Consider the following 24,090-nt stretch of genomic DNA (forward strand, 5'->3'; position numbering starts at 1 on the left):
TGTAGGTAAGTCCAGGCTTAACAGTTGTTTTTAAAATTCAGTTATTAAATTCAATATGGTATTTTCAATAATTACGTAGTTTCACTGTGTTTAGTAAATTTTATCGATTATTTTGGTTCGTCTCCATCGCAGAACAACATCTCCCAGGACCCCCCGCGGCACACTGACGTCATATTCAGTCGCCTTCATTCAACTCTTTCTCTGCTTGTACTTTATTTCTCCAAGCATCTTACTGAGTCTACAGCCGTTATTAGTATAAAGTATATTCTGAACAAAGCACCATGGGGCCAGTTGAGGTAAGATATTTAACTCTCCGTAAGTCCGGCCGCTTCAAACACCAATTTAACAACCGCGGCGATATTTTTGATTCAAATGTTCAAACGTTGGGTCCTGTGTTATCAGAGAACAGAGCTCGTGGCTCGTGTTTTTAGCAACATATACGATTTTGTTACCTTAATATCAATGTAATTAACGTGTTTCTGCGGCCTAAATCGCTCTATTCCGATATTAACCAGCCAAATTGCTTCCAAAGTTCGGTTAGCTTCCCTTGATTCAATCACGGTGCACGGAAATGCACTGAAAACAGGCTTTTGCTTGAAATAACGGCGTTTAATAGCCCCAAATATAATTTATTGTTTTGCTTAAATTGCCTTGATGCCGGTAAATTCATTTAAAACTTCGTTTTTACCATTTCCTGTCATTTAGCCGCATTCTGCTAAAGTCTCAAACCTCAATAGCCTCATGTTATTAATGAATAACAACGCGTAGATGAGTTCACTGGTCAACAAAAATGACTTGACGAGCATTTGGACATTTTATTTAACCTTATAGTCATTTAGAAATGCAATGATGTCTTATTGGATGCTGTAAACTCGCAGTGGTTTGTTGGCGAAGATGAAATAAATCATGTGTTTACTCCTGTTTAATATAGAAAAAAAAATTATGAAAATAGGTTGTTGACGTTATGATTAATATTCTTCAAACTAATCTGTAGTGGCGGTCCTATTGAGTAATATTCCAGTGTTCCACCTGATCCTATGTATTGGCAAATGTAATGTGGTAACCTTTATCCTACTCTTGAACATTAAAAAGTCCCTTTTACTCTTCCAGCTCCTCCACATGTCAGTTTTCTCCCAGAGTTTCTCTCCCTGCGGTCGCTTTCTGGCAGCCAGCAACAACTATGGAGAGATCGCACTTTTCAGGTCAGTCACTGTGGAGCCTAATGTTGCTACAGGCCATAACTATCAATGTCATCACCGTGGCGATGACGTGTGAAAATATTCACTCTGCTTGTCTCGTTCCAGTCTGTCTTCAGCGCTTAGCCCAGATGCAACCGGACAGAGCCAGAAACCCGTCCTGACCTTCACTGGTGGGTCGCTTGGCTGGTTTGAACTTTTGGTGCAGACGTTTGATTTACATGTTGGAAATGCTCGTTTGCCTAGAATAAGTCCAAAGGTTATTGACTGATTATTCTTTTAAATGTTGTTGTAGATCTAGATCACAGTTCTTAAAGTGTTAAACAGGAGGTCAAGTTTAACACCGGGTGACCACTAGATGGTAGCAGAGGCTGAGGACGGTGCAGCCAAGCAGGCCTACAAATATACAACTGCCTCCATAATCTAGCTGAGATGGAACTGATTCAGTTAGAGTACAAACAGTTTGAATGTATCTCCATCTAGAACAGTTCAGACATTATTGATTTTCATTCACATCGTCTAAACTATCTCCTTAGACAGAGACATCATTCAAGTAACCATGGGGAGCCTTTGAGGCGAATCAGATTATAAAAGTGAAATGTAGACAGAAATGCAGGTTTTGGTTGTTGTCAGGGTGACTTGGAGAGAAATGTTTGGCCTTGGGGGAGGTTTGAGCTCTCTGAGTGCTTCCTTGTTTTGTATCTCGTCTCATCTCGCTCAACGTTGTTCTCCGTCAGCACACGAAGGGCCGGCATTCTCCCTCCTGTCCACCGACTCTCACCTGCTGAGCGCTGGGAACGGGGAGATCAGCTGCTGGAGCTGGGCCGAGCTCATCAAAAAGGTACAGAGGAGCCCACGCCCTCCTGTCCCTCCACACTAGGGATTCCTAGTGGTTTGTTGATGATAATAGAAATAGGAAATTGTTGATATGTTGGATAAATGATTTACACAGCGTTATAGCAAAAATCTGTGTACGTTTTGTGTACATTTTACTAACATGTATCTCATTTTCATTCATGTTTCCCTCCAGAATCCCAAACCTCAGTGGACAAGAAGGCCCCAGTACAGGTAAGTGTGTGTGTGTGTGTGTGTGTGTGTGTGTGTGTGTGTGTGTGTGTGTGTGTGTGTGTGTGTGTGTGTGTGTGTGTGTGTGTGTGTGTGTGTGTGTGTGTGTGTGTGTGTGTGTGTGTGAGTGTGTGAGTGTGTGAGTGAGTGAGTGAGTGAGTGAGCCAAGTTTTCACTTAATCTCGTTTTCAGCGACTGGACTTCTATTCTCTCTGTCATAAATCTTAAATGCCAGTGTCTTTGAACGCACCGTGGAGAGTTTCCCTCCTAGTTCCTGCTTACAAATAGGTTACCACACCACAATAATAGAACAGTGAAACTAATTGAGTGAGACGTTTAGTTCACATTACTGTTTCATGACTTCCAATCGATTTTCACAGAGCAAAGAAATAAAGTGAAACCAATGCAGCGTGTAAATAATGTGAAGTATCTTGCATTTCCAACTGATGGCCTAGATAGAACATGCAGTGTGTGTGTGTGTGTGTGTGTGTGTGTGTGTGTGTGTGTGTGTGTGTGTGTGTGTGTGTGTGTGTGTGTGTGTGTGTGTGTGTGTGTGTGTGTGTGTGTGTGTGTGTGTGTGTGTGTGTGTGTGTGTGTGTGTGTGTGTTGTAGTTGTGTGGGCTTTGAGAGTATGCAGCCAAATAAAAGGTTCTTTGTTGTGCCTCCCTGCTCAGATCCAGCCTGGAGATCCCAGAGATTAATGCAATGATCCTCAACCCCAGAGTGAGTACAGACATGACACAGATACACACACACACACACACACACATACACAGTAAGATATTTATAGCAGTTTCTGTGTAAGCCTCTTTATTTTCCTTCCATAAGTACATTTAGACACTGAATGACAATGACTGTGTTTCTCTTGGCATTGAAGCCTGCTCAGTCAGATCGCCCTCACACACTGAACCGTCCAGATGAATCATGTTCAGATGCTTTAATGAACCAGCAGCCAGACGCTCAGTGTTTACATGCATTAAAACCAAAACAAAACAGTGACGATGGCACTATAAAATATATGACAATCATATGAATTGTGTACATGTGTTATATTGTGTGTGTCATTAATTTAACACCCTTGGCTCTTGTTTGATATCTCACATATGTTACCTGCTGTCTTCTGTGCCACGCAGGATAACAGCCTGGTCGTAGGCGGAGGAGACAACAACATCCACGTGATGGATCTGGAGAACGGCGTCTTCAAGGTCCGTATTTACTGATGCTCGCCAGAGGGGCGGTAAAAACAACTCGTCAGTCATCCCCCTTGGGGTGAATGATGGTAATGTTTGGGGGTTCAGAGGTCACTGTGTGGATTGGGATCAGGATCACTGATTGATAACATGGCCGGGTAAGGCTGACAGTTACAGGAGGAGAAGATGGCCGCCAATCGGTACTTAATTTAAAACTCTATTGAACCAAGAAGAGGATTACAGCAGACTTAAAGCCACGTGTAGAACGTCTCTCATCGCGTTTAACCCTTTGCATTTGCAGTCTGTTCTTCAGGGACACAGCGACTACATCCACTGCCTGAGCGTGAGAGAGAGAGAGGGCGAGATCCTGTCGGGAGGCGAGGACGGAGCCGTGAGGATTTGGGGTGAGGGGCGGGCGGCCATGTTGCTTCCTCTTCTTCTTCTTCGTTTCCCCCCCATGTGTCAAAACGCAATTTAAAATTATTGTTTTTTGTCTCCCGTCCCTCCAGACTGCAGGACCGGCCAGTCCGTCCACTGCGTCGAGCTCTACAAATACGAGGTGAGAGGTCAGGAATCATTGAAGGGTCATCAGCTTCTTCTACAGCCTTGGACGGGACTCAAATAATGGATGTCACCAAAATGGAAACAGTCAATTCTAATATAATTCCATCTCTGACTGTCCTGATATCTGACATATATTCCATGTATTGTGTTTGACTGGGTCTCCACTCTTCATCGTGTCTTGACTCTTAATCGTGTCTTTCCTGCGTAGGCTTGTGCTCGGCCTCAGTACGGCAAATGGATCAGCTGCCTCACCACAGACTCTGACTGGATGGTAAGTAAACCCCCACCCTGTACGAGGCATTCAGGTGCCGTCGGGTAAAAAGAGGGAGCCCTGAACGTGAAGGCTCGTTTTTTTGTGACGTGTTTATGTGGAAAGAATCCGCATTGCGATCGACTCTGTGATCCACCTGAGCTTTGTCTTCACTTGTTAGCTCCTCCTTCTGTGGCTGCACCGTAGGAATGTGATGTTTTGTAAAAAGGGGGACGATGTTGGACCAGATGTTATCTGAGTAACTCGTTCCTGTGTGATTCACGTTCTCTCTTCCTCATTTAATTTCTCCCGCCTCTCAAAACCCTGAATGCCTCTCCTCAGTTGTTTCGAATTGTTTCCTTCCCTTTGAAATGTGTGCAGATAAGAGCATTTGAAGTGTTTATAAATAGGAGGGTGTGTGTGTGTGTGTTGTCTCCAGCTGTGTGGAGGAGGTCCGTCCTTGTCCCTGTGGCACCTCCGCTCGCTGTCTCCGACCTCCATCTTCCCTCTGTCAGGCTGCCAGCGGCAAGCAACGTTCTACCAGGACATGGTGAGGACACGGACAGGTTCTGGTTTAAGAATAAATAAATACAACATTAAATTCGGTTCCAGTTCCAGAACGAGTCCTGAAATGATGTTCTCCGCCACCGTTTTCCTTGTAAGCGCTCAGATTGGTACTACTTCTTCTTCTTGTTCTTCTCTCCACGCTGTGCTGCAGATCCTGGCGGTGGGTGACGGCCCGCACGTGTCCCACTGTCTGCTGGGCGGAGACGTCAAAGCTCAGATCCCCTGCTTGCCGCAGTCCCTCAACACGCTGGCGCTCAACACCAACAGCACTGAACACCGGGTGAGACAGTGAACGCATCGCACAAAAGCACAGGATTCTCCTCAGCGGTTGAACAATATGATCATGTTATGTGATCGCCATCGGTTACATGCGTTCCATCTTTATTCATGATAGAGCAAAATGCTGTTGTGCTGTTTCTATGGTTAAGTGAGTTATCAGTCTCTCTTTGAAGCGTGAAATGGCGAGGCTGTGTGAGAGTCCAGATGTAGAGGGTCGTAGTGTTCAGGGTCTTAAGATACTCAACAGAAACAACAACATCAGCTGTCGTGTACTCTCAAATACCCGTAGCGACCAAACACAAATATATGCAAAGTAAAGTCGTCATGTTTTGTTTCTGCAGGTGCTGACGGTTGGAGGCAGCAGCGACCACATAGACGTGTTCACCAACCTGTCCTACAGAGCTTTCTCCTTAAGCTTCTGAAACACTACACACACACACATCCAGTATACACATACAGAACCAACTATCTTTGTTTACTCACCGTTTGGACACAGAAGCCCATTTTTCAAGCTGTCAGTATTCTGTGCAGGTGTTTAAGTTGTAGTTTTACAGTAATAAAATATTTTTGTCATTTGTCTTATTTAGACGCGTCTCCTTTATGGTCTCAAGGTGAAGGACTTACCAAACTCCATTCCATCTGCTGAGCCCCTCTCTTTATTTTAGAATACAGTTAAATACCAAACCCTTTCATAAACACCTTCATATCTCAGCCTTACTTACTCATCTAACTCTAATCTTTGCTTGTCTTATATTCAAATCTCAAATGTACATTGCTTAGGATAGAAGAATCGGCCAAATGACTAAATGAAGATGTAAAACTGGCTTTTTTTTATCCTCTGGGCTCTTCAGATTTCACCATACATTGACCTGTCTGACAGCAAAATGTAAAGTGTCATTTTAACACTTGACTTTATGTCTGGTCATTATGTTTATTACAGACTGAAGGGAAGATTACAGGGGCGTGGCCTGTACGTCACCACGCTGCATTTAGGGCCCATGAGAATGATAGTAAATATTGCTTTCCTCTTTTAAAACAAAACAAAACAGCAGCTCTTTAGGCAAATTGTTGCTCTTAAAAAGGACAAAGACTGTCACTTTATAGAACACGCATTTTATTTAACAGACACAAAATGCAGTCAACGTTCAGTGTTTGCTTGGCCTCGTATCAAGGAATAAAGGTTTAGAAATATAAAGGTTGAATATAAAAAGATGAACTCAAGTTTCATTTATGTAGCGACTTTTTCTCAAACTCTAACTTTACAGATGAATAAAAAATAGATTTTGGAGGATATTTGAGCCATATAATAATACAAATTTAATGTATGCATGAACTACTACTAATCAATTTATGATGCGTGTATCATCAAAGCTCTGTCTTGATTATTCTTATGTGGTATTGGCTCATATTTAATTAAGATTAAGATAAAGTCATGGAAACTTATTGTGCGAAAAAGCCTGGAGAGTTTTTTCATTGGAGTGACAACTTCCTTGGGGGTGTTCTGTTGTTCGATACGCCCTGAACGCAGCATCGGATGATGAGAGTCGTCGGTCCCCGGCTGCAGTCTGCGCCGCTCGGTCAGGTGTGGTCGTCGGACGGAGAAACATTCCCACAAGAGCGGTTATCCAGTGGACTTTCCCAGACAGAACAACTACCACGGGAAAAGACACCCACCGAGTGACAGAACAACACGTACGTGGCTCAACCGAGGCAAGTTCCGTACACGGGCCGGTCAAGAGTTTTTTCACCGACGAGCGCGAACTTTCGTTTGCTAACATCCGACGTCGCGGCGTTGAAGGCCGGGGTCAGGGCCAGTGTGCTCCCCTCCCTGGATGAGCGCTCACGCCGAGGCTGGAGATACTTATGTGGAAGTTGACGGAAATTAGCGACAGTGTCAGCTTACAGCTAAACGTGTTGTTGTCCACGACTTAAAAGTTGTAGGAATATTTAAGGAGTGACTCGGTGTTACTAGAAACTATTTGAGTTTCAGTTCAGGGAAACTAGCCACCCACGGCGAACTGTGGCGAAAATACTTCGTTGGATTAACTTGTGACCGCTGAAACAGCTTCATTTTACGCTAACCAAACCCGACTGGGCGGTTATTGTGAATGCCGAATGGAAGAACCGGTTATAGTTGATTATTCGCTCGCGTTAGTATTATATTAACTGGCAAATAATGACAACAACACAAAGAAATTCCAAACAAATGGTAGATTTCCCTTAACAGATTGGTGTGACGTTCAGGGACCGGTCGGGCTAGATGAGTTGGTGGTTTTCACAGGACGGTTGTTCCGGCTGGCAAGTGTTCAGATTTAAGTGATGATGAAACATTAGTACAGTTGATGTCAGCTTTCTGTTAAAGTTGCGTTAGAAACACACTTCATGCCCTAATGGTCGATGGAGTATAGTGACGCCACTTTCCGAGACTCAGACTACGCAAAATAAAGATCACCTGTAGATGTTTTATGAACCTTTCGTCTTTAGTTCGACATCCATACAATATACGCACGTATTGTAGTGAAAGTCACATTTTAAATCTTTTTAACTAACTGTTGGTCCCAGTAAGTAACACACACAGCAAAAGGTTGATTCAGAAAGACGTCACAAATCTCCCTAGTTGGAGGGATTTGTTAGCTCTGCTGCTAATCAAAGGCTCATGAAGTTGCTGTGTTTGTGAGTGGAGTCTGGTTGCCTGCAGGTTAGCCCACAGGCCCAGTGGCTCAGTGGCCTTTCCTGTTTTCATGGAAAATGATCCTAAAGCCGCTCATTTAGCTCCTCTGTTTGGATTCTCTGGCCTCACCTAATTCACACAGTCAGAGGAGCACGAGTGTGTCTGACTGCGAGCTTTGGTTGTACCTCGCTGAGTGATGATGGGGCGGTTATATTTAGTGAGCGGGCTGTGATCTGAGCAGCAGCAGGAGAAGCTCGCTGCCATCACAAACTTATCTGAACACCTGGGGAGACGTGATTGATGTGATGTTGTTTGACTTTGTCCTATCTTTCTGTAGTGTCATTGAAGCCCGCGCGGATGGAGTGAGAAGAAGGTCAACCTCCCCCGCTTCCCCCCTCTGTGATGAAATAAGGAACAGTTGTGTTTTTTACCCAGAAGAGAGGAAGTGAAAGTAAGCGATCAGCTTAATGAAACCTCAGTCAGGTGTGATCTCTACTGAACCCTGAACTTGATTGTTTCCTGCTCCTTCTGATCAAAGTGATGGAGACCCACGAGTAACGCTCAGTCGGCCAAAGAGGTGAGACGGGGGCGTGTGTGTGTGTGTGTACCTACGTGAAGACGACTTAGAGGAACAGGGATAATCCACGCTGCGGTTGTTGTGCAACTGCATGCAGCGCAGGAGGAAGGGAGTGTCCACACGGTGTTGACAGAGCTGAGAACGCAATCGATGACTTGTCAGACGTTGGAAATCCCCCTGCAGGAGAATCGACAGCTGGAACTGGAACTAAGGTGGAACCACGTGGTCGGCAAGCATGAATCATAAAAACCAAGTGCTCTGGAAACGCTCCGCACTCTGCCGGCCGTGCTTTCTCTTTGGAAACCAAAGAGAATGATGTGAAGGTGAAGTGAAACTCCAGACGCAGAGGGAACCGAGACAAAATTGTAAACAAACTGGAAATGTCATTTAACTGGCTGGAGAACAACAACAAGAACAACTCCTGCCCTCCTCTGAGCTGCTAGCGTGTGTGTCTGTGTGTGTGTGGGGGCGAGAAGTGACACACTGGGGAGAGCTGGACTGTGGCGCTCCTGTGAAACTGGGAATACTGGGAAAATCAAAGAGTCGCTCCACGGCAGCCGAGGCAAAATGGCAGGAAAAGACTACAATCATCTCTTCAAACTGCTCATCATCGGAGACTCCAGTTAGTGCTTTTTTACTTCCCTCTTTTCTGCTCGCAAAGGAACCGGCTGAGGTCGGGTCAAAGCGAAGGGACCGTCAGAGTCCCATAGGAGACAATCGCCAAACATTAGCTGAGACGACGCTGAACCATCAGAGCTAAACGCGTACGTGTGCGGAAGCTGAGAGAGGATTTATGATGCTGATGCAGTTCAGTTCATCATTTTAAGAGAAGCAAGATGATTTGAGTGGCAGGGGAAATTCACATCTAGGGGGACTTTGTTTGTCTGCAAGTCCAACAACTGACCCAAGCTAAAGCTAAAGCTCATCACACACACAGCTCAAATCACGTTAAAGGCACAACCAGAAAGCTTTAGAAAGATAACAAACAAAAACTGTATCGTCTCTCCGCTTCCGTACCGATGAGTCCGGCCGCACGTTGAGGGTACACTTATGCACTTTAATTATAAGATCAGCCCTGTTCCGGTTTGAACAAGAGTTAAAGCCACACGCTGTGAATTTTACAAAATGGCCGGATTTTCCAGGTCACTTCAGTCGGAAGTTAAAGTGCTGCTCATGCTGCACGGCGCTGCAGATCGACCTCCAGGCAGCGCCGGGCTCCATCTATTTCAGCGCTCTGTGAAAATCAATCTGAAGGCGTAAAATCTGCACCAGATATTTAATCGATAACTGCGAAACGACTCCAGTCTTTCCTTTTAGCTTCACGCTCTTAAAGCGGCGGGGCGATTCAATTTGCACGCAAGCTGTTCACGGTGCTTTCAAAGACACAGACACAGATCTTGTAAATGATTTCCAGGTCATTTGTGGGAGAACGTGGTGGCCGCGGTTGTCTCTCTGTAAATAGCATCATTGTGTAGACGTGTGGCGTTCACTTACAGGCCGTCATCCGTAGAATGGACGCTTCTGGAGCCAGGAACACGCGACTTCAGTCTGTAGTAGAAACAACAACATGGATCCATACGGGTCCATTCACACACCTACACACATACACACCTGTAAGAGAAACACAAATATGTACACACTGATACAACCTGCAGGGGAACGACGTTTAGTGAACGAGTTGAAAATCCTGAAATCCCGTAGAAACGCCAGCGGGTTGCTTTGTGATTGACAGGCGGTCCCGTTCTGGGCTGTGTCACATCTCAGCCTTTGTGTGGTGTTTTTGTTTCCATATTGTGATCTAACTTGTCATCTCCTCCTCTCAGATGTGGGGAAAAGCAGCCTGCTGCTCCGCTTTGCAGACAGCTCCTTCTCCGGTGAGTGGAACACACACACACACACACGCAAACCTCACCAGCACACTGCCGCCTCCATGAGAGCGCAGGGAGATTTAGTCACTGTGGGTTTAACAGGAAAGAGAGATCAAGCTGAGGGATGTAAACACTGACATCTACACACCAGGACGCAGCAAAGCACTCCTCACACTTTAGGTTTGAAGTGGCAATAAGGAAATGCAGGGAGGTTGAAGTCTCTGGCTTCTTTCAGACCCAGTGGCAGCGTCAAAGTGCTTCAAATGTGAATTAAAACATTTACAAGATGCTGCAACAGGGAGATACAGACGGCACAAATGGAAGAGTCTGGCTCCGTTATAAAGCAAAGCTGCTGCGTCTCTATGGCACAGAGACTCGTGCAGGTCGTGTACCGACACGATGCTGCAGGCAAACGGAGAATCGTTGAGTTTTCCCGCCGCAGGAACGGTGGAACCCAGACTGGTAAAACAGGAACCGCCCGTCGTTTACCAACCGGCATGGATGAAAGCTGTCAGGAGGACATCCAGGTAGATGGATAGGGTTAACAGAGAAGAAGATAAAATGGGGACAACAGAGATGGGACCTGAGCGAGCGGAGCATCGAGGCTGCGTCAGTATGTGTGTGTGTGTGTGCTTGTGTTGTGACTGCAGTCTGATCCTCTGCAGGAAGCTACATCACCACAATCGGCGTCGATTTCAAGATCCGGACGGTGGACATGGAGGGCGAGCGGGTCAAGCTCCAGATTTGGGACACGGCGGGCCAGGAGAGATTCAGAACCATCACATCCACGTAAGGACCGCCCCCACCACCGACGCCCTGTAGGTCTCCCTCAGGGGCGTGAGCGTGGAGCTGAGCGTCTCCCTGTCTTTTTGTCTCCAGGTACTACAGGAACACTCACGGCGTCATCATAGTGTACGACGTCACCAACCCAGAGTCCTTCGTCAATGTGAAGCGCTGGCTGAACGAAATCTCGCAGAACTGTGACAACGTCTGCAAAATCCTGGGTGAGTCGCCAGAAGCTCGTCTGCATTGATTATTGATTATTGTCACCTGTCCTGATGTTTCTGATCCACTGATCCGTGCTTTCTCATGTTGTGTAACCAACAAAACCAAGTGAACTTTAACACCTTAGGGAAAGTTGGAACATTGGGAATGTGTCTCCCAGAAATAAAGAATTCCTCTCCCTGCTTCCTCCCTCAGTGGGAAACAAGAATGACGACCCTTCCCGGAAACAGGTGGAAACCCAGGATGCTGTGCGTTTTGGGGAGTCGGTGGGGGTTCGAGTGTTTGAGACGAGTGCCAAAGAGAACGTAAACGTAGAGGAGGTGAGGCCACGCCCACTTTCGCAGTCGGCAGCTGTAACGGTGGAAGATGTGATGCCTGACGTTTGTTTTTGTTTCTGTGCTCAGATGTTCATGGCTTTCACCCGCATGGTCCTCCGGGCCAAGAAGCAGAGCCAGAACCGTGCGGAGAGGGAGCGAGAGCGGGAGAAGGACACCGTCAACATGAACGCCCAGAGGGATCGGGACCGCAGGAAGCGAGGGAAGAAGTGCTGCTGAGGCGCCGCAGCCGCCCGACGCTACAAAGCACTGAAATGGAAGTGTGTTCTGAAAAATGCAGATTGAACTCGAATCGGTGCGGTTGAAACGCAGCGAGTCTCCAGGTTTGCTGTGACTGAAACTGAGAGACTCCAGCCTGGAGGTCACACGACGTCAAGGACTTCACTTTATTTCCATGTTTCAGCCTGTTTACCCCAAAATAATTCACCTCTTACATCACTGCTGACCATTTCAAAGCCGCCTCCACACTGGCCAGGTTGCCATGACGTTGACCTGTTGAATATTCAAGGTCCCCATAGGACGAACCTCAATGTTAGACCCTAAAACCCCAAATTCTGTCCTCCAGCTCCACTATCAGGTCATGAGTTCCACTGAAACATCATTGTTCAACCCTTCCCTCTAGCAACGCCTTCGAGCCAAAGAATGGTGACCTTGCACTCTTAAACTAACAGGCAGTCTTCTTGAACCCTGACCTATAGCGCCTAAAGTTATAGAGTCATCCCGGCTGCTGATGAAGGGGTTAAGAACAAAATAGCAATTGTTCTGTATTATCAGATGTGGGTGTGATTAACCTTGCAGCCACCAGGGGGCGGCTAACGGCCCTTCAGACTGAAAGTGACTTGAATAATTTCGACCATCCGAGCCGCCGTGCCTCCGCTGTGAGCATCACGTCTGCTGTCACTCAAATACTACATGCACGTTGAAACGGAAGGCAACAACCTGATCGTATCTCGGAAAACATCGATCTTGTTTGCGACGAGTAACTGAGCTGCATCACGTGATTGTAAATCATTCTATTCAGGCACGAGTAAGCCACCTCCTCCCCGTGGGACGACTCTCCCCCTGCCGCGAAACCGTGAATATTCACATAACTGGAAGTTTTCTGTGAGTTCCGTCCACTCGTTCGCCTTCATGGTGTTGAGTGCATGTAAACGTACTGTGTGTGTGTGTGTGTGTGTGTGTGTGTGTGTGTGTGTGTGTGTGTGTGTGTGTGTGTGTGTGTGTGTGTGTGTGTGTGTGTGTGTGTGTGTGTGTGTGTGTGTGTGTGTGTGTGTGTGTGTGTGTGTGTGTGTGTCAGGGGTGGACGCAGGCAAAACCCAGGGACCCTCTTTGTCTCAGCATAGGGCTTACAAGGCAGGATTCAAAGCTTCTACGGCGACCAAATTAATTAATGATTAATCCTTAAATCTTTGAGATTTGAGGAAACGCAGTTGCAGACTGATGTGTTTACAAAATGTTTTTGTTTTTTTTTAACAATTTTTCAGTGCAGAACTTCAATTTTCAATACTTTGCGCTTTCCACACAGTCAAGTAGAGAATAAAAGATTTGAGTGAAAGGATGATTTAATATATTTTATACCTTAATAGATTTGTATATTTATAAATATTGGGAGGGGGCGCTCTTGGCTGGGAAAATGCCTACTTTGTCTCCCCCTGGTGGTTAAAGTGCTGATAAAGTGCAGACTGGATGCTCACAGGTGGAAAGAAGTCAGGAGTTCCAGAGTGTTCGGGTCACGCTGGGAGGCGTCTGCGCGTGCGCGTAAAGGAGTTGAAAGTGACGTAACGTTGCACTGAGCGGACGAGGACGTAAACCACTCATATTTGCCAATGTTTCTGCAGTTTGTTGTTGTTTTCATGTCTTAATGCATTACAAATCTTTTAGCGTTGAAAGGGAACTGGTGTCCGAGTCCAAACTAAACGGTTAACACTCACTAACAGACTCGACGAGCGTACGGCGCAAACTTATTTATGCCTTATTTCGGTTCAGTGGCCAGTAGCGTCACGTGACGCAGCCAGAGCCCAGAATGTGCGCGCCTGCTCGGTGTGTTGTCTTGTTTTTAATGTGCACATGTGTCCCAACTCCAAATAAAGCAATACATCCTGATTGATTGGATCGTGCAGCATCTTACTTTTTTCGCCAATTGTCTAAATATGCGCGTATTTTACAGTGAAACTAAACAAGGATTTAAGTTTGAGTAACTGCAATCCCCCAAATCCAAATCGCCGCCTTGTTTGCAGCATGAGGTCTGATCTCGCAGTGTTCAACCCGGAAATTACACGCAAGATTCACTCCAGCTTGGAGACGTTCGGCATTGTGGAAGAGCGACAGGAACGCAAGGAACCTCACCAGGTAAGAACCAGACACGTTCTACATCATCTCAACGCTCTTCAGATGCAGGCAGCAACCCAGAGATACGATTTTGTTCAAACTTTGACGAGACAATTAAGTTGACCTGATAAAGTAGTTCGTAGAGTTCTGTACTGTAAATGTGTTCATTAAAAAACAATTTAACTATGGTTGCTAAGCTGTACATTGATGTTGCATTGGAAGAATGTAAATATACCTATAACATAGAAATATAGAATAGTTTTGTAGCAGCCCCGCCCCCTGCTGTAATTACGTCAAACAAATGCACCTGGGCTTCTCCAGGTTCTCCACGCAAGACTGAGTTGTGTTTGTGATCTTGGTGTAGAAAACGAAATATAGACGAAACATTTGTAACATGCGGGACTTCGACTGCTGTGTAATTAATCGATAACTTTGATATGAGGTGTGACGTTATCCTATAGTTGTTGCCACATATCGCTGATTTCTCGTGAGTTTAATTTGTCTTAATTCAGGGTCAAAGGTCACATCTCTTTCTGAGGCAGTACCTAAAGCAACTGTTCCTCTGCCACGGTTTTCGGCATCTATGTTTCCATGATTCTTGTTCATGTCTGACAGAAATGGCATTGTTTTGTTGGTTCAGTAATCAATGAACACTATTCTTATGCACTTTGTTTATTTCCAGATGTGCACAACAGAAAAGGAAACAGCAGAGACAAACAGTCAGGTATGTGTCAAGACTTTTTTAATATTTATAATACATTGACATTACACATGAAGCTTCACAACTTCCTTTGAAAGATGGAGCTGTAACGTGTGAAACTGTCTTTATATAACAAACCAGTCCTTTCAAAATCCTCCTCATATTCAGCTGCGTTCATATCCTGGGGAAAAACTTAGAATCCGCGGATGTCTCTGTGCCACAAGAGCAGCGCACCGGCAGTCAAATGTCACATTTCCTGCAGCCCCTGAATGCAGCGTTAGGTCGGAACTCTTCCTTCTGTCTGGCCTCAGTTGGACTTGGGCAGCCTGTAGACGCCTGCGGACATGATCAGCTGATGCTCCCTGACCTTCCTCTGCAGGAAGGCCTCCAGCTCGTTGACATCCATCTCCGTGACGACGGGTCCCGTTGCCACGAACATCCGCAGCATGGTGTGGATGCGCTCCAGCGTCATGGTGTCCAGGTTGGTCAGCATGGCCTGAATGTAGGCCCAGAACAACTGAAAAGGGAGACGCATGATTATTAACTAGCCTATGATGAAGTTATTGAAAATGTATCGTGTGTGTGCTTGTGTGTGTGTGTACCTGCAGCTTCTCCTCCCTCTGCTCTGACTGGGTGGTGGTGTTGGAGTCGCCCTCCTCGTCGCTGTCGATCAGCATCACCCCGCGCTCCATCTTCTCTCTGGACGAGCCCGTCTCCACCACGTAGAAGCGGCCGCCCGCCTCCTCCCTCAGGACGCCCTGCTGCTGCCACAGCGCCACCTTCCTGTGCACCAGCTCCTTGGGGACGCCCAGCTTCCCGCTCAGCTCCTCCAGCGTCCACGAACCTGCACATCCAGCGGGTAAGTGAGAAACCTGACCCCACTAACCTGACCCCATCCTCTGAGCATTCTCAGTTTAAAGCCGAGTGCCACGTTTTGATCACTTCAGGCTAATTTGTCATGAAACATTTCTGTGTGTGTGTGTCAACAAGTAAAGAGGATACAGATGTGAAAACCCTCTCCAATTGTTGAGTGTTGTGAAACCAGGACTCCATACTTTTGTCCTGAAAGTGCAGGATGATGGCGGCGTGGATGGGCGAGACGGTGAGGTTGGTGAGGACTCGATCTTTCAGCTCCACGTCCAGGGTGACCGAGCCGAGGTGAGGCTTCCAGCTGAGCGTCCTCATGGCCTGGAGACATCAGAGGGGAAGTTAAAGTAGCAGAAACCTGCAAAACCTGCTGCTATCTTTAGAAACCCCCAGTGTGGCGTTCACCTTGAGCTTCTCGTAGCGGTGTGTGTAGGCCTCCATGGCCTGGCAGACCACCGGGGGGAGCTCCAGCTTCTCCTCTTTGAGCTGAGGCCAGAACTCCGACGACAGGATGATGGACGACAGAGGGAGCGGCGGCTGCTCCTCCTCGCCCAGCTTCGACTCCTCCTCACGGATGTTGCTGTTGATCCTTCGAGAGTCGGCCATGTCCTGGAGCGGGGAGTCGAACGGGACGCGTTAGAATGAATTCTCAACTCGTGACACGGGGGAAGATGGTTCCAGTGAGGAGTCGGATCGCTCTTACCTTCAGCATGACCTCACAGTAATGCATGTGCGACTCCCCGAACCGCAGCTTGAGCAGCTCCACGTTCCGGATCTCCCTGAAACCAAACAAGCAGCAGGTCACTGCCTGTGCTGAGTCGCTGCATACCAGGGTTCACATTCAGGCGTCTACATTTAATTCAGACTTGACAGGTTGAGACGTTTGTTTACATGCACGTTAAAACTAGGATAACTAAACTAAACAGGGCGGCCATTGTGTTACGCTATTACGTTAGATATCTGAAAAGTGTTTGAGTCAAAGTCAGAGAGAGTCCAGGTACCTGCCGGTGTTGTAGTTGAGTTGGTGCAGCAGCCGGTCGGCCAGCACCGTCCTGTACTCGTTGATGAAGATCTCCTTACTCCCGTAGATGCTGACCAGCAGGCTGATGATGTCTGACGAACGGCGTTTGGAGCCCGTTTTGTCTAGGAGAAGAAATGGAGAAGGTTTAAAAGCGACTCCCGCTGATTAGACGGGGGTGCGCAGAGTCGAGGCGCAACACGTCGGCTGACCTGTGACGGCGTCCGTCGGGTCGGGCGTCCACTCCTCCGGGTCACTCCCTTCTTCGTCACTGTCCTGCATCTCCAGGGTCACCGGGTCTCCTCGGGACAGCTCAGACGCCAGGTCGCAGCAGCCCTCCGAGTCTCCGGTCAGGCCGGCCACGATCTGCCGCACCGTATCCTCCCGAGTCCTGAGACACAACGGATGCATGACAACACGACAGTGATTACAGAGTTCCTAATAAACAACAGGTCAGCAGATGAACACGGTGAGAAGCTGCAGTTCTTTGGTTTCAAATCATTTCCCAACACTTCGTCTCGTCTGCATATAAGGCATAAGGTCTGCCCTGCTTATGGTCGCCATGGATACTTTGAGGTGGACTGACCTGAGGTACTTGCGGATAGGTTGGCAGGCGACCTGCAGGATGACCATGGATGGATCCAGCTCTCTGAGGGCCTTGATGGCTGAGATGTAAACGGTGAGGATGTCTGACGTGTGAACACCTGAGGAACACAGATGAAACATGAATAAAGACCTTTGAAATGTGGCTTCTTGTCCTTTGTGATCATCGCACCAAACAGCTCAGCCGCCCAGAGACTGACTCATATAAACCACACAGACCTCATGTCCCCTCTGGACTAATCACACTCACATCAGACGTTCTTCATCATTTGCGTTCCACTCACCCGGGTGCAGCAGGCGACTCTCGAAGGCGGCTTTGAGTGACGTGAGGAGCTGCTGTCTCTGGTTGGTTCTCTCCAGACAAAACTTCAGATCTTCTATGGCAGCTTTAGACTCTGGGAAATCTGCAGAAAGGTTAGAAAGTAATCAATCACCTTTCAACTCCAGAAACAAGGGCACAGATCAGAAATGAATTCAATTAAAAGAGTTCTGCTGTATAGATAGCAGAGTGAGCGTCTGCTGCCATCGCGTTCCCTTCACCTCTGATGATGCTGAAGAGCTCGTCGATCCTCATGTTGACGTAGATCCTGCAGAAGAACTGGTGCATGTGGCATCTCCACTGCTTCAGGATGGAGTTGGACGGCTGGACGGCCCGGCCGCCAGGAGAGCCGGGAGTGCAGGGAGCAAAGGGAGCGCCCGGAGTGCAGGGGGCGAAGGGAGCGCCCGGAGTGCAGGGGGCGAAGGGAGTGCCCGGAGTGCAGGGAGCGCTAGGGACCGGCCCGTGTCCGTCTGCCTCGCTGACAAACACTCTGCTCAACCAGCCCAGCACCAACTCCAGCCACTGGACGCAGGCAGAGAAGAAGACGAGCGCTCACTTTGTTATTGAAATGAAGGAGATGACAGCTGACTGAAGCAGACGAAGCTTTAACCTCACATCAGTACAGACAGTTGTATTTTGAGTGTGTATTAGTTTCTGACGGCTGCTTTACCTCCTGGAAGTCCAGCAGGAAGGAGCGCTCGTACTCGCCCCTGCAGTGCTGCTCCATCCGCTGCTCTATGAGCTTGTGGAGGATGGAGGTGATGGCCTCGGAGCTCACCCACTCCAGCAGCTGCAGTTTGGAGCTGCAAACACATCAAGCAACAAACTCCTCCTCATCAGAAGCACATAGAGGTGACGTCTCACTTTGTTCTCCTGCTTTAGATCAGGCGACATTCAGGTGAGGAAGAATGTTCCGGACTCAAGTCACCCAAACGCTCTCTGTACTCACAGTATGTGGCTGAGCTCCTGCAGATGTTGCAGAGCGTCCCGACACCAGCAGTGCTGGGCTGCGACCCCGCAGCCGGGACACACGGCGCCCTGGGCTCCGTCCTCCGCCTCCTTGCTCTCCCCCGCCTGGTTCATATGGACAGAGAAGGTCCTGCTGTAGAACTCCAGCACCCGCTGCTGTAGAGCAGCAGAGGGAGAGTAGAGCAGCAGGGCCCTGATGATGGTGAAGGCTCGCTCCTGGAGGCTCTTAGCTCCGGAGCCACCGAGCCCACCGCGACCTTCATCCTGCCACGCCCCCAGCCTCTCCAGACCGCCTACAGAGACATGAAGACGATGATTAAGAAGCCTGAGCATCGTGATGAAGATCAACATCATATTTTCAGGCTGCTGCTGCTTGCCTAGGAAAGGTTCCAGTCTGTCCAACAGCGTCCGGAAGGTGGAGAGCAGAACCCAGGCCCGGTCCCTCTCCTGCAGCTCGTTCTCAGGCTGATTGAGTCCGGCCCAGAACCCGGGAACCACGCAGGTGCTCAGGCGCATCTGCAGAGTCTCAAGCAGCCAGTCGCCCAGCAGGCGGCCCAGCCCGCAGCTGCACAGCAGGGCCAGAGACTCTGACAGGCTCTGCTCTGACCCGGAGCCTGGGGGGGCCACCTGGACACGGACCACCACAGAGAGAGACAAAAAGGGGACAGACAGGGACCGAAGGAGACAAGAAATGATGAGATATGAAGTAAAGAAGGACAGAGAGAAGTTTAGAACATTATTTAAGTGCCGAATTTAACAAAAAACTTGAAACGTTAGTATGAGTTGTTACTGTGCGTCCCTCCACAAACAAACATTCAACGATGAGACAGATTAAAGTGCTCTGCTGACAGCTTCTCTCCTGTGAATGTAGCTGAACCATACCGGCTCCAAAGCTCACTCACCAAAGCTGCAGTTACGCTTTCCCAAGCTTCAGCGACTCCTTGTTTTGGTGCCGACACAGACATTTCGGTTGATTCGGACTCCATCGCATTTTCTTCCATTTTTCGTGCGCCGGACGGGAGAACCTAGCTAGCCAGGGCAACACATCTGCACTCCGGTTTGCTTGTTGTTGTACGGAAACGCCGCTCTACGTCCGGTTCAGCATAACGTTTCACGAATTTGATGTTATCTAGGGTCTAAACGTAACAACTTTCCGCCTCATATGACTTCCATATCTGGATTTAAAGTTGTAAATTTGAAATTGTTGCTCTCCGCTTGGTTATCGCGGGTCCCACCGCCTTTTCTTCTTCTACGCTTATAATTTTTTTCTGCGCTATCGCCATCTGGTGGTCTGAGAACGTCTCATCGAATTTCATTTTATTCATAATTACTTTTTATGATTTTACTAAATATGAAAAATGATGATACATTTTGCGATCAAAAACAATATTTACATTTTTTTTTAAATGTGTTTATAAATCAGTATGCTTGGAGTAAAATGGAAATGTTGCAATTGAGTGCAGAGGGAAATGCCCCCGGAAATAAAAACTACCGGACCGGATGTACAACCAAAGATCGTTTGTGCGACAACCAGCGGCTCACTCACAAACCTCATCAGAATGGCAGCAGAGTGCGAGTGAGTTTATGAAAAACAAACGCAAATTTTCCCTTTAAATCAAACCGTGTCGTTATTTCACGACGCGGTGTGTGTATTTGTTCAACTGTCAAACTATTCTGTGGCGGCGTTGAGTAAAGCTGTGAGGAAATGTCGCGGCCTCTTGTTGCTTGTTCGCAGCCCAACATGTCAGACGCGCTAACGCGTTAGCTCGGCTTGTGTTTGAGCTCTAAACACCTTCACTGAGTTGTTTCTTTTTTTTTTTTTTTGCAGCGTTCAGTCTGAGATCGAAGTGCTCCAGTCCATCTACCTGGATGAGCTGCTGGTCACCAGGACACAGGACGGGTGAGGCTCCTGTGGGCGCTGAGAACGTCACTGTAAAGATTCACCAATCGGCATTAAAATGGTTTTAATATCGTGATCGTAAACTCTAGGTGATGTCAAAGTCAAGAAGCGGTCCTTATAACTGTCTGGGATAAGACCAGATCCTGCTCTGCATATCTATTAGAGATGCTGACCCAGTTTCTCTATAACACACACAGTAAACAGTATAGGGACGCTACTTTGAAACGGTAACTTCTGAAGCTACAAGCTACTCTTGATTTTAACTTGATTAGTTGTAGCCAAACAACTATCCTATTTGAGATCTTTGTGTTGTTTTAATCTCAAAGCAATCAGCAGAAACACAAGCACACAAACTGTTCAGAGCAATATCAGAATCTGTGTGTTTGTCTGTGGTTTGTTACATAACAGCAGGGTGTGTTATCTAAACCAAGAGCTGACAGTGATGTGTGTGTGTGTGTGTGTGCGTGTGCGTGTGCGTGTGTGCGCGCGCCTACAGGGGCTGGGAGGTGAGCCTGGTCCTGCACCCGTCCACAGCAGAGGACTCTGTCTCTCAGTTTGTCCGCCTCACCCTTCACCTGACTCTGGATCAGCAGGTAGGTTCTCCTTCATCTCCTCCTGCTCCCAGCTTCAGATCTGGAATCTCAGCCTTTGGTCAGACCAGAAGAAACTGCAACAGATTTTAGAGTTAGTGAAGTTTTTATCAAGCTGGTGTTTTAGTTGTTGGTCAGTGTGTGTAATGTTTGTGCTTCTCCTTCTTCCTTTTTTTCCCAGTACCCCTCCTCTTCTCCATCCGTCTCCATTCATAACCCTCGGGGGCTTTCTGACGACATGTTGAACAGGTAATGAAACCTCGAGTCTGGTCAGTCTGCTGTGCCGACCCTCTGACTGTGAAACGTTGTCCTCATTCTCCTTCCCTCCTTCTCTTAGTGTCCGGACGTGTCTACAGGCGGAGGCACAGTCCAACCTGGGCTCACCAGTGCTGTATCAGCTCATCGAGGTGATTGATCTCTGATATGGTTGTACGACTGTAAAACAAAACAGGTCACAGTAATCAAAAACAAAAACCAAACACTGGACCTTCTTTCCTGTTGCATCAAAATGGCGCTGCTGCTGCTGCGTCGCATTCATATTACATAACTTTCCCATTTTCTGTCTCCTCCAGAAAGCTAAAGAGATCCTGACTGAAAGCAATATTCCCCATGGCAACTGTGTCATCTGCCTGTACGGGTTTAAGGTATGCTGTAGGGGTTTGGCCAAATTAAGATGGCAGCCACTGTGAATAATGACTTTGATCTGGGAGAGAGAGTAAATGCATTAAGAGGGGATTCTGTCATCAGTCAGCCACATTAGCTTTAGCAAACAGTGCCACCTGCTGGAACGAAGGCTGAACTGTTCGGATCAGCCTCTGTCTGCCATCGTCACTTGATGTTCCTGATTTGTCTGTGGTGACTAAAAGAATCCACCAGATCTGGACTTTGGGCTTTGAGCGACTCGTACCTCTTGACCCCCATGCTGTGTGTCTTCAGGATGGAGAGACATTTACCAAAACCAGCTGCTACCACTACTTCCACTCGCACTGCCTGGGTCGCTACATTAACCACTCGGAGCGAGAGCTTCGCCTGAGGGAGAAGGAGCTGGAGGAGGACAAGACAAGAGAGAGAGCAGGACAGCAGGTCAGACGTCGGAGTTTGTGTCGGAAGAAGCGTTTGGTTTGAGAAATCCTTTAATTGTTTCTGTTTGAGCCGTTGTGTCCTCTCTCTCTGTGTCTGCTGATCCGTCTGACAGGAGCTTGCAGTTGTGTGTCCCGTGTGCAGGGAGCCGCTGATGTACGACATAAACCAGCTCCTGTCGTCTCCGGCGCCCCACCTGCCTGAGGTGAACTCCACTTTTGTGCACACTTGAGTTATTTGAGAGCATTTCTGTGAGATTTAGAATCAAATCTCTGCTTATTCTCTCAGTCGGACAAAGCGGCCATTGGTTCAGATTTTCAACAGAAGTGGTGTGAACTACAGAAGATTTTGGAAAGACAGAGGGCCAAAGGTGGAATCATCGACCCCGAGGTGGAATCAAATCGGTTTCTCATCCATATCAATGAGGTCAGTGTGAATACAAACAATGACATCACACCACAGGCTCTAACAAAAACTGAACCCATGATACAGAGTAGGGTAACTGTCAGGTGACCCATTGTCTCCTCTGATAATACTACATTTTGAACTTAGCCCAAGCTGGATAATGTTGTCCGCATCTGCCCAGCATGAACAATCACGCTCAGTCAGTCTATCAAGCTCTCCTTTACATTGACAGTCATTCATGTTCACTTCCACAGGCTCCATCTGAAGCTGAAACAGGAAACCTGGACATAGACGTCGCTCCTGGACAGCCAGTGCCCTCCGCTTCCACTGTGACCTCTGAACCTGTCGTCAGGGCGGAGGAGTTTGTTACTAGGCCGTCTTACTGCAGAGGCGGTCCAGGTCAGAGACATCAGGGTCAGGGGAGGGGGCAGAGGAGAGGAGGCAGGGCGAGGGCACATCCCGGCAGATATGCTCCTGTCACAGAGCACCTAGACAAACTCTCCCTCACCCCAGACGGGGCTGAAGGCCCAACAAAAGCCAAACCTCAGGGTAACCAGGAGAAGCACGGAGCTACAGAGGTGTTCCAACCTAAGACGGATAAGGACGTCTCTGCACAGCTCAGACAACAAGAGCCCGCACTCCCTCCAGATGATCAGCCTAAACGCTCGCCAAACTTGGAAACCGAATTACCAATAGAAGCGGGAGAATCTGAGAGCAGCGGCGGTCGTCACCCGAGGAGAAGAGGCCCTCGTAGATCTGCCCCACACCCCAGAACTCTGAGAGGACCGGACCAATGGGACGGGTCGGGGCCCGCTCGTCACCACTGGGAAGGACGAGGCTCAAGAAGCAGGGGAGCCAACAGTAACCAGTGCAGCGGGGGAGGCAGGCCTCGCCGAGGTCACGAGAGGGGCTACTACCACAAGACTGTGGAGAGGGAGAGAGGAAGAGAAGAGGTGCTATGACAGAGGGCAACAGGAGGGCCGATGAACAACTACATGTGTGCCTCCATCATCGACTTGCATAAATTAAAATCCTGCACTAGAACTGCGGCTCGCTGTAGTAACGCGTCGTCCTGTAGGGGGCCGTGGTCCTGGGCTCTGGTTTGCACAGACACACACACTCATGGCAGATACAGATGGTGGTTGTTATCGTTTTGTGTCGTGATGCAATATGACTTTAAAAAACATCTAATTAAACTTTCTCTGGATGTCAGTGTGTGGTTTAAGTATGGTGCTTTTTTTGATAATTGTAATGATCATTTAGGTTCTGTTACCTTGGCTTTATCAGCTTCAACATAAGCTGTTTATGTATTGACAACAAAGATGCCACTTCTAAAGAACTGCTCATTTATAATTAACCACTGTACAATGAATTAATTTGAATGATAAAGAGAACATGAAGTCTCTCATGAAGTTATGTACCAATACTCTGGTGTGGGCTTCTCAAATAAACTTTAACACCAGATTATTATTCATTATTTATTTATTCTCCCTACATCTTTATCTTGTCCTCACAGTGCAGCAGGTTTGAACTCTAATAACAATAAAAAATTATTCCGAAAAAAGATTGAATCTGTCTGTGAAGATTCGTCTCGTCTGATGACGTAATATGATGATGTAATAATGCAGTAAAAGATCCTAAAATGTCAGTGAGATGGTCCAGTAAGGAGAGAGAGAGAGAGAGCTCACAAGGAAACAGCGTCAGTCCGCTCATGCCTCCTCAGGCCAGCAGGTGGCAGCACCAA

At 47.6% G+C, this 24,090-nt stretch overlaps 4 protein-coding genes across 7 annotated transcripts; 3 read left to right on the plus strand and 1 right to left on the minus strand.

Moving 5' to 3' along the window:
* The first annotated feature begins 176 nt into the window (after positions 1 to 176).
* Positions 177 to 5,691, plus strand: thoc6 (THO complex 6). Its single transcript, XM_076142946.1, has 13 exons — positions 177 to 296; positions 1,111 to 1,202; positions 1,305 to 1,369; positions 1,934 to 2,037; positions 2,227 to 2,264; positions 2,936 to 2,984; positions 3,395 to 3,466; positions 3,753 to 3,855; positions 3,961 to 4,010; positions 4,224 to 4,286; positions 4,705 to 4,815; positions 4,984 to 5,112; positions 5,453 to 5,691. Exons 1-13 carry the CDS (start codon positions 282 to 284, stop codon positions 5,531 to 5,533), a joined length of 972 nt encoding a protein of 323 aa, XP_075999061.1. The 5' UTR covers positions 177 to 281; the 3' UTR covers positions 5,534 to 5,691.
* A 944-nt stretch (positions 5,692 to 6,635) lies between these two features.
* On the plus strand, positions 6,636 to 13,674 carry LOC142992553 (ras-related protein Rab-35). 3 transcript variants are annotated; one of them, XM_076143030.1, is made up of 8 exons: positions 6,636 to 6,803; positions 8,120 to 8,233; positions 8,321 to 8,981; positions 10,183 to 10,233; positions 10,893 to 11,016; positions 11,107 to 11,231; positions 11,428 to 11,552; positions 11,637 to 13,674. In XM_076143030.1, exons 3-8 carry the CDS (start codon positions 8,927 to 8,929, stop codon positions 11,784 to 11,786), a joined length of 630 nt encoding a protein of 209 aa, XP_075999145.1. In that variant the 5' UTR covers positions 6,636 to 6,803; positions 8,120 to 8,233; positions 8,321 to 8,926; the 3' UTR covers positions 11,787 to 13,674. The 3 variants fall into 3 exon arrangements, with proteins under 3 accessions (XP_075999145.1, XP_075999144.1, XP_075999142.1); XM_076143029.1 differs by having other exon boundaries at positions 6,636 to 6,821; positions 8,120 to 8,981; XM_076143027.1 differs by having other exon boundaries at positions 8,120 to 8,981.
* A 946-nt stretch (positions 13,675 to 14,620) lies between these two features.
* On the minus strand, positions 14,621 to 20,899 carry anapc2 (anaphase promoting complex subunit 2). 2 transcript variants are annotated; one of them, XM_076143024.1, is made up of 14 exons: positions 20,766 to 20,899; positions 18,749 to 18,998; positions 18,352 to 18,664; positions 18,073 to 18,205; positions 17,624 to 17,924; positions 17,368 to 17,487; positions 17,067 to 17,184; positions 16,693 to 16,871; positions 16,464 to 16,605; positions 16,166 to 16,241; positions 15,868 to 16,071; positions 15,651 to 15,783; positions 15,198 to 15,439; positions 14,621 to 15,112 (listed from the first exon to the last, which is right to left on the minus strand). In XM_076143024.1, exons 2-14 carry the CDS (start codon positions 18,885 to 18,887, stop codon positions 14,903 to 14,905), a joined length of 2,310 nt encoding a protein of 769 aa, XP_075999139.1. In that variant the 5' UTR covers positions 18,888 to 18,998; positions 20,766 to 20,899; the 3' UTR covers positions 14,621 to 14,902. The 2 variants fall into 2 exon arrangements, with proteins under 2 accessions (XP_075999139.1, XP_075999138.1); XM_076143023.1 differs by lacking the exon at positions 20,766 to 20,899 and adding an exon at positions 19,274 to 20,301.
* On the plus strand, positions 19,872 to 23,926 carry rnf25 (ring finger protein 25). The gene is made up of 10 exons (XM_076143025.1): positions 19,872 to 19,947; positions 20,200 to 20,271; positions 20,768 to 20,864; positions 21,043 to 21,110; positions 21,199 to 21,268; positions 21,434 to 21,505; positions 21,798 to 21,944; positions 22,057 to 22,146; positions 22,230 to 22,367; positions 22,601 to 23,926. The coding sequence occupies exons 1-10, from the start codon at positions 19,931 to 19,933 to the stop codon at positions 23,306 to 23,308; spliced, it is 1,479 nt and encodes a 492-aa protein (XP_075999140.1). The 5' UTR covers positions 19,872 to 19,930; the 3' UTR covers positions 23,309 to 23,926.
* The last annotated feature ends 164 nt before the right edge of the window (positions 23,927 to 24,090 follow it).

This window comes from Genypterus blacodes, unplaced genomic scaffold (genome assembly GCF_046128005.1).
Source record: "Genypterus blacodes isolate CSIRO-AG114 ecotype Tasmania unplaced genomic scaffold, CSIRO-AGI_Gbla_v1 ptg000022l_1, whole genome shotgun sequence".
Taxonomy (NCBI): Eukaryota; Metazoa; Chordata; class Actinopteri; order Ophidiiformes; family Ophidiidae; genus Genypterus; species Genypterus blacodes.

Excerpts from the sequence above, each read along its gene's own strand:
- thoc6 (XM_076142946.1), top strand. Across the intron at positions 1,370-1,933 it reads ACCCGTCCTGACCTTCACTG|CACACGAAGGGCCGGCATTC; the intron begins GTGGGTCGCTTG and ends GTTCTCCGTCAG. Across the intron at positions 2,265-2,935 it reads ACAAGAAGGCCCCAGTACAG|ATCCAGCCTGGAGATCCCAG; the intron begins GTAAGTGTGTGT and ends CTCCCTGCTCAG.
- LOC142992553 (XM_076143029.1), top strand. The coding sequence starts at position 8,927 with ATGGCAGGAAAAGACTACAATCATCTCTTCAAACTGCTCATCATCGGA. Across the intron at positions 10,234-10,892 it reads TGCAGACAGCTCCTTCTCCG|GAAGCTACATCACCACAATC; the intron begins GTGAGTGGAACA and ends GATCCTCTGCAG. Across the intron at positions 11,017-11,106 it reads TTCAGAACCATCACATCCAC|GTACTACAGGAACACTCACG; the intron begins GTAAGGACCGCC and ends TTTTGTCTCCAG.
- anapc2 (XM_076143023.1), bottom strand. The coding sequence starts at position 19,372 with ATGGAAGAAAATGCGATGGAGTCCGAATCAACCGAAATGTCTGTGTCG. Across the intron at positions 18,665-18,748 it reads CAGACTGGAACCTTTCCTAG|GCGGTCTGGAGAGGCTGGGG; the intron begins GCAAGCAGCAGC and ends ATGTCTCTGTAG. Across the intron at positions 16,072-16,165 it reads ACTGTGAGGTCATGCTGAAG|GACATGGCCGACTCTCGAAG; the intron begins GTAAGAGCGATC and ends TCCCCGCTCCAG.
- rnf25 (XM_076143025.1), top strand. Across the intron at positions 21,269-21,433 it reads TGCTGTATCAGCTCATCGAG|AAAGCTAAAGAGATCCTGAC; the intron begins GTGATTGATCTC and ends TGTCTCCTCCAG. Across the intron at positions 22,368-22,600 it reads TTCTCATCCATATCAATGAG|GCTCCATCTGAAGCTGAAAC; the intron begins GTCAGTGTGAAT and ends TCACTTCCACAG.